Here is a 20,049-nt window from a genome sequence, read left to right on the forward strand (position 1 = left end):
ACCACTTCAGATCTATGCCAGTGAAAAGCAAACGTTGTTTGTAAGTCATTTAATTGTGTTACTGTCTCTCAACTTTATCAGATGCTGCTGAGGCCGAGAGGGCTGTGTGAGGCCCTGTGGGAGGCTCTGGCGGGCTCCCAGCCTCATTCTAAGTGCCCACAGCTCAGAGACCCCAACGCTGCTTCTTCCAGACTCGTAACAAACTACTAATTTAATGGGTTCAAATGGTATTTGTCTCGACACAGGATCCACGTTGAAGGCTGCTCCAAGACATTCACAACCTTGATGACAGAGTACCATTTACTAGTACAGACTTAGGTTCAAACCTGGTTTATTAAGTTCTTTGGTTAAATATTGTTTCTACACCCTTTTAGAGCATTATAAGAACAAAGATAATGGTATTTTATAGAAAGACTGAAAACCCATCTCTTGCTTTCTCAAAGACTGAATTTACATTGTGCACTATTATAAATTCTTAGAATTAAACCAGACTTATAAAAAGGGAGGGATTTTGTTGTTGTTTCTTTTGAAAAATAGATTCTCCTGGGCTAGCCAACATCACTGTCCTGGGACCCAGACGCACAAGAGTCTCTCAGTAAAGGCTGCTCGGCACGTGGTTGGGGGAGGCGGTCAGCTCATCATGTCCAGACTGCATGGCTCACTGCTGCCGTCGCTCCGCAGGGCCTCTGCCACGTCTCTTCTGAAGACGGACAGGTTCTGGGTGAACCTGTGGAAAAAGGAAGAAAGGCTGGGGGCAGTGGGAAGGCCGAGGTGGTGTGAGCAGGGAGGATGATGAAGACACTGCAGTGGTCAGGACCTTGGAGAGAGCCCCGATCCTGGCTGAGCTCGTTCCTGGTGCCTCCACTGCCACCAACACTCGCTTCTTTCTCTCCCTTCTAGAAAACAAGAGTTTTACCACCAGATGTGCCTGGACCATTTTGAGGGGCACATTTTGTGGGTGTACTATTTAAAAACTGCTTTTAAAAGTCAAATTACACACAGGCAGTAAGGAATATAAAGAAATGAATCAAAGTTTCTGTGCCAAGCACTGGGTTGAGTTTACACACAAATCCATTTAGGCACCATAAGTCTTCCCAAAGGTCAGTATTCTTATCCTCACTTTGCAGATGAGAAAACCAGGCTAGATTACCTGGATTCGAAACCTGGCTCCACCACTTCTTAGCAGCGTGATCTTGGATGAATACTTAGCCTCTTGTCTTGGGGCTCAACTGGCATAGCTACTTCATGGGATTGTGGGAAGTAAGAATTCACTGACTCAGTTGAGACAATGCCCGTATGTACTCACCCTAGTGCATGGCACGTGGAAAGCATCTGTATTCTCTTAAACAGGAGGGCTGTCTGGCATCGTTTCACAGAGCAGCTCAGGAGGGGGTACTCCCAATTCCCAAGCCTCAAGTGATACAATCTCCCCCCTTCTGGCACCTATGGTGTCCCCATTCATTCAGTCTCTTCTGCCTGCCAGAGGACCATGGCATGGGACGAGCAGTCAAGGGTGTGTCTGCAGAGCCTATCCGACTTGGCCTTGTACCGCCAGGGCCCAGGCTGGGGACCACCACACGTCACTGTGGTTATTGGGATGACTGATGACTCACATTTCAAATGGTGAAGCATCTGAATGTTACCACTTTTACAAGAGATGGTGCAGGCAATCCCTCCCAGGCCCCGAAAACATTTTCTTCCTACATTGTTCATTATGGTCTGTTTCCTCCATTAGAAGCTTCTAATGGAGGCAAGGCAAAAACCTTGAACAAGTATTTCACCACTGGTATCCTCAATGCTGGCACACAGTTGATGCTCAATAAAGTTTTGTGCTCTAAATAAATGAACGGATGAAAGCATACCTGATAAGTCTGGGTTCCTTTCATTTAGATCTCATTGGCAACTGTAAAACCAGCCGCTCTTAAAGGCTGGGCAGAGGAGGGAACTCATGTTTACTATGGCTCCTATGTCCTAGGTGCCATGTTTTACTACATTCTGTCCTTTCATTATCACAACCATTCTGTTGGTGAGCACACTGAGTATCAGAGCAGCTGACTGCCTTACTCACTGCCACACAGCCTGTAGAGGGCAGGGATAAAATTTAAAGTGGAGTCCGGCTGACCTCTAAGCCTGTGTTTGTTCAAACGCCGGGAAGTCTTTCCTCGTCCTTCATAGCAGTTCTGAGCTTTCCTTCTTTTGACCTTTTCAATGAGTTATTTTTCCTATCTTCTGCTGGACTATAGAGTGCATAAGGGCACAGGCTGCATTTTACTAATCCCTGCTTCTCTATATAGTGCCTAGCATGGTGCTTAAAACAAAAGCAAATAGGGACACCTGGATGGCTCCGTTGGTTAAGCGTCTGCCTTTGGCTCAAGTCATGATCCCAGGGTTCTGGGATCGAGTCCCACATCGGGCTCTCCGCTCAGTGGGGAGCCTGCTTCTCCTCCTCCCTCTGCCTGCCGCTCCCCCTGCTTGTGTGTGCGCTCTCTGTCAAATAAATAAATAAAATCTTAAAAAAAAAAAAGCAAATACCTAGTAATATGTATTAGATGGAAATAAGCTGAGTCTAGGCTTACAAGATGTAACAGAAAAGCCACCTGAGTGTGTGCTCGGTGTCAGCACGATCCAGTTGTTTTCCACAAGCCACAGATGCTGAGCCTACTGGGCAGGGCTTACCTGTCTCTGTTCTTGACGGACAGGTTCTGCTCTACTCCTTCCATCAGGTTCCTGAAGCACTGGGCAAGGAGCTCCTGCTTGGGGAGAGGCTGGCTGTTTATCAGACTTGCCCTCAGTTCACTGAAATACTGTGGGGAGAAAGAATAGCCTCAGGGCCTGGACCCCAGACCTGGGCCCCTGAGAGAGCTGTGGGGGAGGGTCTCGACCTGCTCCCTCCACTCAACCCTCCTCACTCTCAAAGGAGCTTCGGTCCAGGCCCACTTTGAACTTTAAACCAAAGCAATAGCTCTGTTTTGAGGTGTAACTGTATTATCCCTTCTCATAAAGATCTCTTGTGATAATTGTTCTCCCATCACAGAACAATCTAGGCCCTCTGTGAGGGACCAAGTACGTGAAGGTCTTCCTGACTCTCATCTCCACTCATCACGGAAAGGCTGAAAGAGGAAGGGCCTCTTCTCCTCTGAGGCAGGAGAGAAGACTTTAACAGGAAGGACTTGGGGTGACTGGAGGAAAGGCCCAGGGTCCCCATCAGGCTTCGTCATTGTCCTTGGCTTTAGTGACTCACTCCTCACACAAGCCTGGACTTGGTCCCGAGTGTCTGTCCACTGGCTGAGGCTGGGTATGCTCCCCCGAGGCCGGGCGCTAGAGGGGCTTATTTCCTTCTGAGAGGGCCTTCCGGCCCTAAGAAATGCACCTGTCGCACCCGGTGACGAAGAGCTGCACAGCCCTTCCCCTCTGCTGGGGTCTGCGGGCTTCCACACACACAAGCTCTTGCGCGACACACAGCTCCTCATCATTGGAAATGGCTTAATTTCCGCACAAAGACAACATTTTGCCAGTCATGTGTTTATCTTTCCCAGCCCAAACAGCATGATATTTAATTTCCATCATATGTTAAAACAGCCCACATCAAAAACACACATAATTAATACGTAGTCAGACTAATACTTAAATACTATATATCAGAGGCATTACACTTAAACCACAATGTCTTCCTGAACAAGATTGGGAATGCACAAAACTACTTATTTTTCCCTTTTATAATGATGCAGTGACTCACACCAAATAGAAAATTATTAGTTTTTCATCCTAAACCATGAAATATTGCCTCCATCAGTAAAGTATAATATTGTGATGTCATAAGCTTTTTCTAAACACTGAATTTGCCCTTATTCCCTCTCAATCATTTTAAAAGAACTGCTCTCTTTTATAGAGCTTGGATTTAAATCACAATAACACCGAGGGAAGATGAATGACAGTGCTATTGAATGTGGCTAAAATTGGATACTTCAGCACAGGTGAATGATGAGACAGCTCTTCTCTTTTTGATATATTTTCTTCTTCTATTAGTTTCCTTCCAAGGCTGGGATTTCAGTTTGAATTTTAATGTATGCGGCTGCCTCTAATCTCACTGTCTTTCTCCCTAGTACTATCTTATTGTATAGACAATTCATTCTCCCGAGCAGTAATGCACTGTTCCTCCTGACTGCTGGGGAGACAGGGGGTGGGTTCAGGAGGAAGCTGGAGGGCCTAGGAGGCTGCCCACAGTGGCAAGTGCACATATGAGCTGGAGACTTGTGCTCTCAGGTGGAGGGTGCTGGCTCCACAGTGAGTCCCTGAAGGGACGATGTCCATGTAGGCCAGTGGGGAGCAGAAAGAGTTGCAGCTTGGAATTCCACAGGAAACGAGGTAAGGACATGAGGGGGAGCTTGAAGCACTACTGAGCAAACCACCTGCTCAGCATGTGGCGGCTCTGGGTTCCAGAAGAGCTGGTTTTGAGGCCTTCACTTACCTGAAGAAGATCCGAGGCCTCTGGGGAAGGGCCATCTGGGGGATTATGGCCTTGCCCCAGAGTGCTCAAGGTTTCAGCTCAAGCTCCGTTGTTCCTTCTGTTCTTCTTGTTGCAGCTCGGCCTGGCGTACAGCTTCTCCCTCCCCCCCCAGGGACCATCTCCTGTGGACATTCCAGCAATCACACTTACCTTCTCGTTGAGCAGGATGAGCCCCAACAGAGGCCTGGATACTGACCACTGGTTCCGACAGTCTTCAAAGACAATGGTGTTCATGAGGACAGACATCATCTAGAAGACAGAGTCAAATGAAGACCTTGGCTCCGAGGTCCCCCCAACCCCAGGTCTGTCGTGGGCTCACCTTCTACCCCATATCGTGCCAACAGCCACGAAGGTTCTTCCTGGACAAAGAGTTTTGACCCTGCAAGCCTATAATGCTGCATGGTGGAGGAACTCTTGGCCAAGAGGAAGAGCTTCTACCACCAAAAGCTTCAGTGAGAACCTTCTGGGTGGGCAGAAGTCAGAGGTTACAGAGCTAAGAGGATCAGTCTCTGACCCTCAACCCACCGTATACTTTCCTCCATGCAACTTGCCAGGAGGCGATTCTTGCCTCTCATTTCACCAGAGGTCACATTATGGAGGGGCAACATCTCTCAGAGTGAGGGAGAAATGGGACACATTCCACGTGACCTCAGAAGGTCCTGTTTCCTGCTGGCTCAGGCTCATTCGTTCTTCATTCACTAGCTCACTCAGTCATTTCACTTTTATATGTACACACAAATGCATCCTCTTAAATTCAAAGTCTCAAGACACCTAAGGGAGGTCAGAGAATAGGCATCTACTGTGACCTCTGCCCTGGGGGAGCTAGAAGCTTCCTGGGGCAGAGCACAGAGCAGAGAGATAGCCAGAAATTGGGTGGGGCCAACGGCAGTGGGCTAGTAGCGGAGGGATGGATGCTTCTGGGTCTTTGAGAAGGCAGGGAAGATTCCATAGAGAAGGTATGGGTTAAGGAGAGCACCATACATGTGTTCTGGGGACAGAAGGCCATGCAAAAGGAGGTTGGGAAAAAACTGAGTGTGGCAGGGGAGAAGAGACGGGAGCCAGAGAAGCCAGACTCAGAGCCAGGCTGGTAGACCGTGCTGCGGAGCCTGGACTTCATCATGAGGAAGGGGGAGCCCGTGATGGGTTTGTGGCAAAGGAGAGACGCTCAGATCTGCACTTAAGCAAGATCCCTTCGGAAGCAGTAGAAAGCGTGCAGTTGCAGGTGGTATTAAAGGACGAAGGCCAGGGCTGGGGTTCTTGCAACAGTCTGGGCAAGTGGGAGGGAAGCAAGCTTCGGTCCCCTGTGTGCGGCTGATGGTACACTTGCCTTTCCTTGGACACTTTCCTTCCCATCTCTAGTCCTTCCGTATCCACAGCTCCAGAGCTCCTGTGCCCCAAAGAGCACAGTGGAGATGGCGGTTATGTGGGAAAGCTACCGCCCACATGATCCCTGAAGGGGCTCTGGTGATGCCTGCTCTTGTCCCCCGCACTTCTGCAATCCAGTCTGCCCAGCGATCTCAGGCCAATTACTGAACCCCTCTCTCTCTCTGTGTCAGTTTCATTAGCTATCAGGAGGGAAATAATAATCTAGCCCAAGAAAGCTCTGAGAATCAAATGAGATGGTGGAAATAAAAAAGTGCTGCAGAGAGGAAAAAGTGCCATAAACATTTAAGGTACACGATAACAACAGTAATGAGCATCTCTGTAGTTCGAAATATCTGCCGCCCCGTACATCATCCTCATCATCCTGGCGGTTAGGCTGGTTGCAGGTGACACTGGCCAACTCCACGTTTACTGTTTGTCCAGGCTCTCAGGGGAGAGGCGAGGGACTCAAGCCCAGCCGGTGAACATCACTTGTTCCCACGTACGATCTGACAAGCCACCCAAAGTCGTAGAGCCACAAATTAAATTGACAAGCAAAACTAACAGATCTACAGAGACGGTCTAAAATATTACGGGCTTTGCAATCTGAAGGCAGAATGGATATTTTAATGGAAAAGATTAAAGTCAGAGGCACCGAACTCCTCCAGTAACTGACAAAGCAATCCTGAAGTGATGTGCCAATTACTTTATACGGTCCCTCCGTGGATTCATTTGTCTGAATGCATGTATTTATGTCTGTAATAAGTAGGGCGATGTTTGAATAAAATACTTTTCTAAAAATAAAGTTGGCTAAGATGTCTGATTTAAAAAAAATTTTTTTTTACTCTTCTGCAAAAATGGAGATTAGTGAGCAAATGTACTCAAGTGCTATTGACGTGGCAGCTGCGGGGGGAGGGGACAGCACAAGCGATGCCGCGGATCCCTTTGGACAAGCTCCCCCGCTGCGTCTGGAAGGATAGTGGGTGAAATGCCTACCTACAGAATCCTGATCCAGGTCCTGCAAAATCTCTGGTAGGAGGCTCTCTATGCTCAGTGACACGGACACATGCAGGCTCAAAAGGGGGCGCCCTTGGCGACTCTGCACCCGGGCGCCCTAGCCTGCACGGAGTCACATAATGCAACTAAAAGCCTGGATTCCACAGGATCCAGCAGGCCCCCACCCCCCAACTTCTGCTCACCCCCATACTGTTACAGGATGGCTGCAATGGCCATTCGTGATCTGCCCAACTGAGGCCTCGTTTTCCAGGGCCCATGTCTGAAACACACACATTACCCACTGTATTAACCCAAGCTATTCTTCTGCTCAGCCAGGGAAGGGACCATTCGGGAAGAGGAGCTGTGTGGCTTGGTCCACTTAGGAAAACCATAATCCACATTGCCTCAGCACTTACTCTTTCTCCTCCCTTCTCCCCACAGGCTTTGGTGTGAGTTAGCAGGAAATGTCTCTCCATGAGACAAAACCAGCATGATGTGGTAGGGACAGGCTTTGGAGCCTGCCAGAAAGGAGGCCAAATCCAGGCCTGCCACTTACCTAACTCAGATGCTGGGCGAGTCCCTTCACTTCTCTGAGCCTTTATCTCCTTCCCTGTAAAACGGGAGATTATAACAACTACTCTGAAGGGTTGCTGGGAGGACTGACTTCCTTCATCTGTGTCAAGCATTTTGTACTGTGTCTGCTGCCCAGTAGGCATTCCATAATTACTTGTGTTCCTTTACTGAATCTATGGTTTCCCTCTGTGCTGTGACCTAATGGAATTTCAGGGCTCAAGGAAACACCTCACCTCATTTCATGTCTTGATTATGTTCAGATAAATGAGATCATAGTCTCCTCACAATTACCTAACTTGACAGAGAGTTGCAGTCAAAAAATAACCCACCATAGCAAAGAGTCTCCAGACCATCCCTGTTTGGTCTGACACATGTATTAGCATGGAGTCTGAAAGACAGTGGTTCTGCTCTTCTGAAGACTCGTCATCTTCCAAACCAAACACAAAGCTACCACAAATACCTGACTTGGAAAGGTAAGACAAACTAACGTTGCGCCATCTGGATCTCCATCCGCCCCTCGGCCCCTCTCCTCTGCTTCCGCCCTAGGATGCTCTGGTCTGGGCACAAGCCTGAAGCACAGTGGACCCTCCAACCCGGATATGCTGGTCGCGCTCTCCCAGCGGCAAGGTGGCGACCACACGCTCTCATGTCAGGCGCTTCCTGTTTTGTCTCCTGCTGATGTAGAATAAGCAAAGATGGGGTCTGTGTTGCAGGCTTTGCTGTGAGCTGGCGAGTCTGCACTCTAAGGAAGGTGGAGGCTCAGTGGCTCTAGAAGCTGGGTAGAAAAGGATGGTGGAGGTCACATGGCCCCAGTGAGTGCGGGGTGATGACTGGTTGTGAGATTAGTCTGTAAATTCCTGGACGCTGAGACCAGGAGGGACTGCAGACTCTGTATCCCCAGGGCCTGGCATGGCATCTGGCACACAGCAGAGCCTTGGGAAATAGCGACTGAAGGAAACAATGGATACATGAATGAACGAATGAATGAATGAACAGGAAAGGATGAATGAACTATCAAGAGCAAAAGTATAAAAGGCTAAAGAACATTTTGAAAGGGGACAGTATAAAAAACAGAAAGTTCTGGCCTCAATCTCTGGCAAAAATCTGAAATGGGTAAATACCTAAATTAATACACTGTTCATTTCTAAGGATCTTGCCTTTGTGCGCAGAGCCTGAGAACTCTCCTAAGCCGCTGGTGTCCCTCCAGCCAGCAGCTCCCCGGGAGAGCCCTCGTGGGGCTATGAAGGCTGATGGCTAACGCACCATCATCTCTACTGACCAGCACGTGCACCCAAGAGAGATTGTGCCCGTTGAGTCTTCTCACTGACCACGGTACTCAGTTATGGCTCATGCACAGCCTTCTGGGTGCTCAGCCCTATGCTTGGCACATGCTGTCTCCAACCCTCTGCTCACCTTGAAGCAGGCCTTATCGTCACTTTGTAGACTAAGGGTCTGAGGTCCTAAGCCAGGAAGTTACTTGCTCGAGGCATCAGGCTACAGCTGTTGGGATGCGAGGGAGAACTCAGGTACGTGCATGGGTCTGCCGGGGTCCCGAGGCCATGCCTGTGCCATCATGCCAGGCTGCTGCTTGCTGCAGTCCACAGCAGGCCAGCGACCATCAGTGGCAGTGACCAAGGCCATGTGTCCTGCTCCTGCTGCAGTCTGCCGGGGCCCTGCTGGTGTGGGCGGGGAGGCTCGCTTCTGGGCATGATCACTCTGGCACCTTCTGTGGGCCTCTTGGATCACACGCATCTCCTCTGCCGTCTCCTTTGAGACTGGAATGGCTGCTGGAATCCCCGCGATGAGAGTCCACGCCAGCAGGTCCTGGAGAGCGTGCAGACCTTCCTGCCTCCTACCTGATGCTTCTAGAAACGTGGTTAACCGATTTTCAGACTCTCAAGATGAACAACAGTAGACATAATTAATAGACTGTCTCTGGAAAATGGTCCACTGAATGTTTTTCTAAAAATAACAATTTCCCTCCCACCAAAAGTACCATGTACACAGTAATGTAAATTAACATCATTGAGAACATTAGTAAATTAAGCTAATTTCCTTTGTGTTACAATGTTCCCTACAAGGTGAACGCTTTTCACTGTTAGCGATCTTAGCGCCTACTGAATAATGCAACTAAAAGCCATTCCACAGAGTTCTGAGAACTAGAGGAGGAGACGCTAAACCTCCCTCTTGCTCTCGGCCTGTGTCAGAAAGACAAAACCCCAAAGCTGGAGCGACGCCATGAAGCCTGGTACCGCAGGGACGGAAGCCTGGATGTAGGGAGGGGAACGCCCCCTCCTCCCTCTCCGGCCCACTCTGTGCACACTTCAGTTACACTGTGACTTTGCTGCCTGCTCCTCCGGGAAATGGAAAATGGGAATGGGATGAGAGTCATCGGTCTTGTCCTAGAGGTGGTAGAAACAGGGCCTGAAAGGGAAGCTTTGGTCTGACAAAGGAAGGACAGCCAGAGGAAAGGTGAGAGGCCCCGGATGAAGCCCTCCTGTGGCCCAGATCTAAGTGGAGGGAAGAAGACAAAGCAAGGATGGTCAGGGCTTGGCCAAGAGGGCATAGAGTCTTAATCGGTCAGGAAAAGGGTCTTAAAGGGAGAAGAAATAGAATGCAAAATTCTCTACATTGCTGGCCAAGCTGGAATGTTCTGGATTTTGACACAATGAGCTGAAGTTTTGAGGAACGACCGATGATAAATGGACCCAAAACTGAAGAGCAGGTCGTGTGTCTCAGCAATCTCTTGGCGTACGTAATTGGCCTTCCAGAAGGCCAGTAAGACAGGAGGGGGAAGGCTGGGCCCAGCTAAAAACAATGAGCCAAAACCAGTATTGCTGGGATAGTGCAGTCGGATCTGAGCAAGCAGAGGAAACTTCTACCCATCTCCACAGTAATTTCTCCAGAGCCCCATGCCCAGGATGGAGATCCAGGATCGGGGAGAATCTGAATGCTGCCAAAGGAGGAAAAGCTTCCAGGTTTTCGGTGCTTGTGAAAGTAAGGCAGTTGCTGTCATTACCGAGTGCTGTTCCTGAGGCCACGTGCACAGCAGATATTGAAATCTGATCCTCCTCAAATTAGATACTAGTCATCTTTAGGGAAAAGGAATCAATTGTTCTCTTCGTCTGCTGCCTACTGATGTGATATTAGCGGAATGTTATGAAAAATGAAAGCAATGGACAAATAAGCATGTATTTTCCAGCTTGGATTAACTAAGCCCCACCATCTATGTTACATTAAATCTTTTAATGTCTGTGAATATTAAGCACTTTTCCTAAATTCTTATTGTGCCTTTACAGCTTCATAACACTAGCAACTATTTAGCACTTAAAATGAAAAACAAAACAAAACAAAAAAAACCTAATGAAATGCAAGATGTGGTGAGCCTCTTATTTTTAAACAAATAAGATTTCAATTAATTACGGGTGACCCATTCCCCTTTGGAAAATTATCTGGGAGTCTTGCCTATTTGGCCTTTGCACAATGCTAGATTTGCTCTCGAAGTTTAAAAAAAAAAAAGCAAAACATCTTTTTACCAATAACGGCATTGCAGGATTGCAGGCCTGGTTAACTCATCTGGTTCTGGTCATACATTAGCGGCGCATATCGCACATTTAAACCAACAGCACTCTCTTCCTCTGCCCCCTCCTACGCGAAGTTAAAGGATGCTTTTCCTCCAAGTGATAAATGCCCAGGATATTAAAGAAACTCTTCCATCCACTGTAAAATCTAAGGAAATACACAACCTGGTTTTGCTGTTGTTTCAATTTTCTCCATTACCAACATTACCCCTAGTTCTGAAGACATTCATTTTAATCATTGTTTATCGGGGAAAGAATTACCTGCCAGTCTCCTGGCTTATATGAAAGAAGATAAAAGTTGGAACGAAACTTCAGGATTAATTAATTGAGAGTACTGCCTGTAATGTGTATACTCTGAACGTTACAGCGCACATCACAATGAAAACAGTTTTATTTTCCATGGTTGAAATAAATTATAATAAATAATTCATTTCAATGGCAGAGATGTACTGGAGAGCAAGAGCAGCAAAATTGACTACGCTACACTGTGAGTCTCATTCTTGAATCTTCATTATCCATTTGAAACTTTTTACGAGTAGTAAATCATATTTCAAGTGGCTGCAGATCTCATAAAGCAGCTTGCTGCATTCAAATAAAACCAGAAAACCTGGGGCACTGGGAGTCTGCAGGCTTTGCCACTCAGCACTATTTGGGAAACTCTTTCTCACTCTTCTCATGCCAGCATCAAACAGAACACTTTTTCCACTCTATATAAAAATTAAGCATCACTTGTCAAAAACGTCATCTACGTTTCCTCTGGGTGGGAATGGTGGGAAAATTTCTATGTAGAGGAACGACCTTCACCTTCAAAGCCATTTCCCTCTAATTTTTATTCCCAAATGAATGACTGCCACACAGCCAGGTTCTAGAACCTCAATGGCCTCTACTAGCCTCCGGGGGGCCCTCAGTTAGCAAATATGTGTACAAACTCAAGAGAGAGGGGCACATGTGCTATGATTCTGTCTAAAAAGACCAGCCGATCTTCACAGGATGGGTGATATTAAGCTTGAACCTTAAAAGATATATATAAGCATCAGCAGGGAAGAAGGATGTATCATGAAGAGGAAATAAAATGAGAAAAGACAAAGCAGACAGGGCTTGGAATATCTGAGGAACAGTTAGCCTCTTCTTTTGAGTAGGAAGGAGCAGAGCTGATGGCGGGGAGCTGAAGGCTGGGCTGGGTCCAGGCTCTAAAAGGCCTGTGCTGGGGCGCCTGGGTGGCTCATTGCTTTAAGCCTCTGCCTTTGGCTCAGGTCATGTTCTCAGGGTCCTGGGATCAAGCCCCGCATCGGGCTCTCTGCTCGGTGGGGAGCCTGCTCCACCCCCCAACTGCCTCTCTGCCTACTTGTGATCTCTGTCAAATAAATAAATAAAAATCTTAAAAAAAAAAAAAAAAGGCCTGTGCTGTCACACTAAATGCAGAAGTGGGTTTGGGCTAGTGCATAATGGGTAGCCTTCAAAGGATTCCTGAATAACGCGGAGCTGTGGGATCTAGAACAATGACCGACGGGAGACCGGAGCAATGCAACGATGCGTCGGTACCAGAGGCAAGGGAGCACGTTTAGATACTACTGCAACAGTCCAGCCGAGAGAAGGTGAGGGCCCCACCAAGGCTGGTAGCAGAGACAGAGAGGAGTGGTCAGAATCCTTGAGTGTATACCCCATTTTTTTCCCAGGCAATGAAATCTTTCCAAGAAACATAACCTGCCACTAAAGCTGTAGATAAAGTCAGAGCTTTAGGCCTCAAATGCAGGAAGGGGCTGGGCGCCAGATGGCCCTTGGAGTGCTAAGGGCAGTGGAGAGGATCTGCAGACTAACAGTTCAACAGTGAACTCGGGACATCAGGAGCCGCAAGACAACCCAGCTGGCCGACGTACACATGCACGACGGAGAAGACTACAAGCACATGTTTATATTAAATATTCAGTGATAAAGTAAACTCTAACCACTGCCATTCAGAAGCAGGGAAGGGAGTGGGAAATAGCATGCTAGTTTATTGAACAGTCATCACAACATTTCCCAATGAATATCGTATTTCAAAACAGCGCAACATCAGGCATAATGGCACAAGGGCATCTCGTACAGCCATCCAAGCAGAGTGCAATGAATATTGTATTTCATAATAAATATATTATCCTTACAGGAGGAGGGTCAATGTTTCATTGTCTCTCATCTGTCACTACATTCTCCCTGATTTCCTGAAGGGATTTAGTTAGATGGACCTAAAAATCATCATAACCAACAGCGGAGGATTATCTTACTTATTATGTTCAAATGATTTTGTGTGGGGAGAAAAAAGTATTTTTGTGGCACATTCACAGGGCCCTCGGAAGCATTTTCCATTAAAGATTAGTCTAGAGTTTATGTTTAAACCACAGAGGACAGCATACTGCCTTTCAGATTTGAGGGTTTTTATTTATAGTCGTCTAAATGGCAGAGTGCTGGCCAGGAGGCCAAGGAGATGATTCAAAGAGTTACCAAGATTTGGAAGCTCTTTTGCCCTAAGAATTACATGGGAAGCCTGAGGAATGATAGGACTAGATCCCTGCTCCCTGATTTATTCAGATGTTTACTGACTACGTACTCTGTGCCAAGCTCTGTGTCACAACCTGGGGACACACAGATGAACAAGGCACAGTCCTAGCCCTCAAAGAGCTCACAGTCGGGTAGGGAAGGAGATACACAGTTGATAAACCATGACAACCCAACAGAGAAAGTCCCATACACAGAAGCTAGCACAGGAGGCTTTAAGAGACCAGAGGAGGCTGAAGAATTCTGTCTTGGGGTGGGGGCCAGGCCAGGAAGGCTTCGCAGGTGACATGTGGAGCTGTGGGAGAGAGTAAACCAAGTCTGACAGGCACACAGGTTGGAAGAAGGGTGAGCAGGCGCAAAGGTTTGGAAAGGTGTTTGAGGGACGGCGAACAGTTCTGTGGGACTGAAGGGGGGCGGTGTGGAGTGGCTGCTGGTGGCCAGAGAGGCTGAGTACGTGGACAGGGGCCAGATCTTGGGAAGGGCCTAGTAATGGGTGCTACAAAACATGGGCCTTATCTTGCAGGCAATGGGGTGCCATTCAAGGTGAATGACTTGAGGTAAATGACTCTGAGAATGACTCAGAAGGACAAACTACTGGTCGAGACCCTCTGCTGATGGTCTGCTCCTTTAGGAGGCCTGGGCCATCTGACTTCCCATCCGTCTGCAGAGATAGCTCTGTTTCTGTTCTAGGATCGGGAGGCAACAGACACAGGTTACCTGCCTGGCCTGCACAGCAGTGGGGGCAGATCTCGGCTCCCTCTTTGCTGGCTCTGTGGCCAGGACCCTGAGAAATGGCACTGCCATTACTTCCCTTGGTCCGCAGTGCATAACGTAATAGTGTCCCTTGTCAGGAATGGTTCTCTTTGTCAGGAAGCTTTTTATTGATGTTCAACCTTCATTTTCCCTTTCTTAATAATATCCCATTATGCCAATACTCCATTGTGCCATGCTAAGTAATTCCCTCTCCTTCTTGGCAGTGACATCTCCCAAGTATTTATAGACTTATCAAATGCTCTGTTTAGTTGTCACTTAGGCAGGCTATACATATTTAGCTTCTTTAATCTGGCCCCATAAGCCAGCCCTTCCATTCTCCTAAATCACTTGAGTTCTTTTCCTCCAGGTTTCTGCCAATTTGTTTCCAGCCTCTCTGTGATGCAGGGGGGGCTCAGGAAGAAGATGGGGCTGGGGAGGGAGGGTTTGCTCCCTCTGTGGGATACGAGCCCAGCCTTTGCTGAGGGCAGAACTTCTCCCTTCAAGTGCAGACTCCAGAACAGGCCAGGCCAGGCCTCTGGGGGCTACGAGCCCCTCACATTCCCTGCACGTGTTTCCAGTCCCTGATATTCCAGGGGTGGCTCTCATTCTGTGCCAGGTGCACACAGGCAACACGTAAGTAGTAAGCGCCTACTATGTGTCAGGTGTCATGCCGGGGGCTTCTCCCTCCTGCTTTTCCTCTCCCTCTTCATTTCTCACACATATTCAATGCTCAAAGACTTACTGAGAGCCTACTATGTGCCAGGCACTGTGGTATGGGATGGAATAAGATGCGGTCCTCATGGCCTTAAGAAGCTCCTGGAGCCCAAGTATTTTATCAATGTCTTATTGCCCACCCATCAAGTCATTTCCTTCCAATCCTAAAGGGTCTCTGAGAAGTCATCCCTAAATGCACTTAACTCTAATTGACGCTTTTAGTTCCTTGAGTGGAACTTCTTCGTCCTATCTAAAACTAGATGCCACATTAAGTACGGGCATTAATACAGAGCTCTTGCTTTGGATTTTCTTTCTGGTGGGTCTCTCTGTGGCCTGAGAGAGTTCTCTCCAGGCCTTGCACTTCTCATCGCTCCTTGGCAGTTGGCTTCACATTCCTCATTCACATGACCTCAACTAAGTATGCACTTGAATGTTTTTCTTTTCCACGGTGGTGATGTTCTGAGTTACATGGTAGGCTGAGGAGTGACAGAATGGGAAAGAGCTAAGGCGAGGGGTCTTGGCTAAAGTCCTGGGAGTCTGGGCTTAAGACCTCAGGAGGGACTAGTTCAACTACCTGAACCTGGGGCCCAGTTCCAGTAAGGCTGAGAAGTGCCCTGGTGGAGATGCTGGTATATTTGAAGAGGTAAAGTAACTATCCCAAGGACACAGAAGTATTCAAAGCCAGGTATGTTGACTGCAAAATCTGTTCTGATTGCAGTAAAGCAGAAAATCCTAACAAATACAGAATTTGCAACTCAACACTCTGAAAGGACGGAAATTCATCCATCTGAAAGCATTCCCTGCATCTTCCCAAGCATGACAAGGGGTGAAAATTAACATACAAGAGTTATTCTTGGGTGCAAAGCCTACAAAGTAGCAGGCCAGAGGCTTGTCCTCATGACAGGCCAGAGGACTAGGGAAACTTTACCTTGCTCTGTAAGTAGTGATCAGACTGTAATCAAAGAAGTTGTTTTCTTGAACATATGAAATGAGCTCATAGCCTCCCCAGCGGTTGCTGCTGATTAAACTTTCCAAGAATTAAGACTGGAAATGAATATGGAAGTTCAGCTCACAACTCTGGCACACACTCATATGCTTTGGAAAAACTTCCCATTGTTTACCCTTCAAGTATGTGAAAAACCAGGGACAACTGTAAAATGAATAAATCAAGCCATCATTAAGCTGACCCTCACTTTACACAGTGCCATTCTTTCAAGAAACTCAATTTCTCATACCGTTCACAATGCCACTTGGAAAGATAAAGGTGGGAGAAATGCCAGGAAAGCAGAGTAGGTTAAAGCCCTGGGAAGACTTGGTGCGTTAAAATGTATGCAAGATCTAGAGACAACAAGCCTTAGTTATAGTCTTAGCACTGCTATTTACTGGCTGTGTGAATTTGCCTCCCAGCACCCCTGCACAGTTGTCCCGTACAGGTACTGTGGATGTAATCTGGGGATGTACCTATACTCCCAAGTTCAGAAAATAAACCATATTTGCCCTGCGGTCTCATGAGAGTTGCTGTGAGACTCAGAGGAGACATGAGGTGTAAAGACACGTCAATGGAAAGAGTCCTAAAGTTTATTCTCATGGTGATGCCTGGAATGCATAGGAAGAATAAGGGACAAGTCAATTTGGGGCCAAGAATAAAATCCAAATGACATTGTACCTGCTCCTCCCTACCCCACCCGCCCCAGTCCCCACCAGTGAGGGTTTGTGATCTTGAGAATGCATATCACACAGAGAACTCTAGGAAAGGCAGAACACACATGTGGGACTAAGAAGACCTAGGTAATCTGGGCGAAGTCATGGCCTTCAGATTTCCTGGAAAGGACACTTCTCACCTTCATCTGTATGAACAGTAGGGATATGTTCTCCTCAGGGACATAAAAATATTATTGGTTCCTGTCCACTGTTTTTCAGAGTTTACATATTTATTGAATACCTTCTTTGTATTAGGTGAGTCTATACTCATTGGTCCATTTTCTCCTCACACTTCCCTGAGTCAACAATCTTTTGGCTGTGAGAACAGCAACTTCCACAGACAAAAGTCAGGCCTAAATGGGGTGACTCAAGGACCCCTGGATTAGGCAGTGCAGTTGGGTCTCTTGGTGGCTGTGGAAGGCTAATGGAATCTTTCTCGGTCTCTCTGGGGCTGCTAGTCTCCTTCAACATCCCCCAGAGTGCCCGCTGCTTTCTTCTCTTGCTGTTGACTGGCTACTTCTCTGGGCATGCAGAGGGGATGGCTGCCACATGGTTCTTGGTTTTTCAAGTCTTCAAGTCAAGTGAACATCTTCTTAATGCCAGTTTCTAAGTCTAAGGAAGAGGACTCAGCCAACCCGGGTCAAGTGCTTACCTCATATCTCATCAGTTCTCAAAGGAAGGGCCCTGGCTCAATCAAGGATTTATAAATGAATGAATGTTGTGTGCCCCACTCTGCCCCCTCCTGCCCTACCAACCCTGTCTCTAGGGCATTTACAAGTAGTACTGCATAGTGGTTATGAGCACAAAGGTTCTGCTGTTTAGAAGCTGTTACAATGACTGGGTTACCTGACTTCTTGAAGCTACATTTATGATACTTTGATTATAAAATGCAGAAACGAGTATCTGCTTCCCAAAGTAGTGAAACCTTATGAATACAAATATATACATTTATATATATATATATATATATATATATATATATATATATATATACACACAGACACATACATTTAAGCACTTAGCACAGAGCCTAGCAGATTTTTCCACTTCTTTCTCATCATAATCATTCATCACCACCATTGTCTGCGTCTGAAGTTGCTCCTCCATAGTGACCTCCTAGGTCTTAGCGACACTGCAGGAAACGTCTAGATCTTTAAGGAGGAGGTGTAGAAGTTCTTTCACTTTGGAGTGGAAGGGTGAGGAAACACTTCTATCTTTTCTATCAGCTTCTCTGTGACATCCATACAAGTTTAGGATCCTTCTGCTGCACCCTGGCTTGGGTACAACACAGGAAGATGGATGCAGGCAGCATGTTCACATGTCGCAGAAACACTGGTCAGAGCACGAAGACCATGCTGGTGCTAAAACGTGGGAGTGCTAATCCCGAGTGACTTCTGTTTGTGAAATATGGGCTAAGTGCTGCTCCCTGCGCTGTGTCAGCATAAGCAGGCAGATATCATCTGGAGAACGTCTGAGGGCAGACAAAACCATCCCTTTAGAATACGGACTGTGAGGGCGCCAGGGTGACTCAGTCGCTGAACTGTCTGACTCTTGATTTCAGCTCAGATTATGATCTCAGGGTCTCGAGATCGAACCCTGCATCAGGCATGGAGCCTGGTTAAGATTCTCCCTCTCCCTCTCTCTCTCTGCCCACCCACCCCCTCCTTATGCACACTCTCTCTCTGAAGAAAAAGAAAAAAAAAAAAAGAATACAGATTGTGAGATACTTCCTCAGAGTTGGTATCAGTATTTCATCTATGGAGTAGAAATTTTCCTTGCTAAGGCTTTAAGAAGGGATACATTTAGGGAACTTTTAATTTACAATGATAGCCAATTATGCCAATCACCACTAATGAAGAGGCTAAAAACCATTTTGCTTGCCATTTGCCATACTGGGTGAGAGATTTGTTACCACGCATGCCTAATTATCTTGGGGGAAACCTGTGTAAAACTCTGCATTTTTTTCCACATGCAATGTTCTCTGTTTTACAGGAATGTGAAGGAAAAGGTATGGCTGTTGTTCATCTTTTACAGCCGCTTTGCTATTCTGAGAACATTGGCTATGACTACACAGCAAAACTGTGCTAAACTGTAGATAAAAGAACAGTGACAGATTGCAGTCACTTTAATTCATAAAGAAAATAGTGGGAGCCCCTGGGAATGCCAAATTGAGCCACCAGCACCCAGTGACTTCATGCTAACTCACAAACTACATCATATATTTTAGTTTAAACACAAAGGCTAATGGACATGTGACTTATTTATTTCAAATACTTCTTTATACAGAGCTGGTCCTTTTTCTTTTTCTTTCTTTCTTTTTTTTTTTTTTTAGCTCTTTGGAAAACATTACACATCCCCTCTTTTATAAACATACAAATATAATTGTAAAATGACATCATTCTGTTTTCATTTAATTACCCCTGAAATGCTTTCTATTTAATATTCATTACTCAAAAGCTAATTTAAAAGAGAAAGAGATGCGACTTATTAAAAAAGATGTACTGTCATTCACAGCAATAGTTATCTAATATACAGAAGTTAATAAAGCAGATTAATCTACAAGTCCCTTTAAGCCATTCTTGAGTTTTGAACAACTGCCTCTTTGACCTTTCACCTTCATGCTGTGCACCAGTAGCAGGTGCCAGCTGTACAGAAATTATGGCTGTGCGTTTGAACGCAGAATCTTTTCTTACTTTGCTTCTGACCAGCAGCTGACCCTGTAGGAGTGATTGTTTCTGGGGCCGGCCTAAAGGCTACATAAACCAGTAGCAGATAAACAAAAGGCTACATATACCAGCTGCCTTGCCTAAGGGTACCGTCCGAGGCTGACACCTCCACTCCTTCTCCAGCGTCCCAAATTGCTCCTTGTTTGTTTTCATACATGCATTTCATCCTTGTTACACTGTGCAAGGGGTGGGCGGAGGAGAAAACCCCCTAAAACAACAAAAACACCCTGTCCCTTCCTTCGCACTTGACTTTTGAGTATTCCGTGTCAAATTGTGTTATTATGATGCTAATCTAGGCCTGATTTAGCAACTTTAATAAGAGGCTAAACCCTCTTGTAATTAGATAATAAAATTTTATTATGTATTTTAATATTAAAAGTCTTAAAATCAAACTCTTCAAATCATACACTGCTATGGAGCTAAGGTACTTAAATATCATAGCCCCAGAAAATGGGAACTTGAAAAAGCACATTGTGGCTAATTTTTCATTCTCAGAAATGTAAACATGGAATTCCTATGTGGTGGCAGGGAAAGCTCCAACACTCTTAATTATGTGCAGGGAAGAATGAATCTATTCAAGGGTGAAGCACACTGTACCATTTCC

At 46.5% G+C, this 20,049-nt stretch overlaps 1 protein-coding gene across 1 annotated transcript in view; it reads right to left on the minus strand.

The window, feature by feature from the left end:
- Positions 1 to 228: 228 nt before the first annotated feature.
- The window catches only part of LOC111141013 (RAN binding protein 17), a 315,346-nt gene continuing 295,525 nt past the window's right edge, over positions 229 to 20,049 (minus strand). The window contains exons 26-28 of the mRNA XM_022493328.1: positions 4,658 to 4,756; positions 2,677 to 2,804; positions 229 to 727 (exon numbers count right to left, since the gene is read on the minus strand). Of these exons, the coding sequence (XP_022349036.1) occupies positions 631 to 727; positions 2,677 to 2,804; positions 4,658 to 4,756 (324 nt within the window). The 3' untranslated portion in view covers positions 229 to 630. The remainder of the gene's footprint in view (positions 728 to 2,676; positions 2,805 to 4,657; positions 4,757 to 20,049) is intronic.

This window comes from Enhydra lutris, unplaced genomic scaffold (assembly GCF_002288905.1).
Source record: "Enhydra lutris kenyoni isolate GAN:26980312 unplaced genomic scaffold, ASM228890v2 scaffoldscaffold5, whole genome shotgun sequence".
NCBI classification, from domain to species: domain Eukaryota; kingdom Metazoa; phylum Chordata; class Mammalia; order Carnivora; family Mustelidae; genus Enhydra; species Enhydra lutris.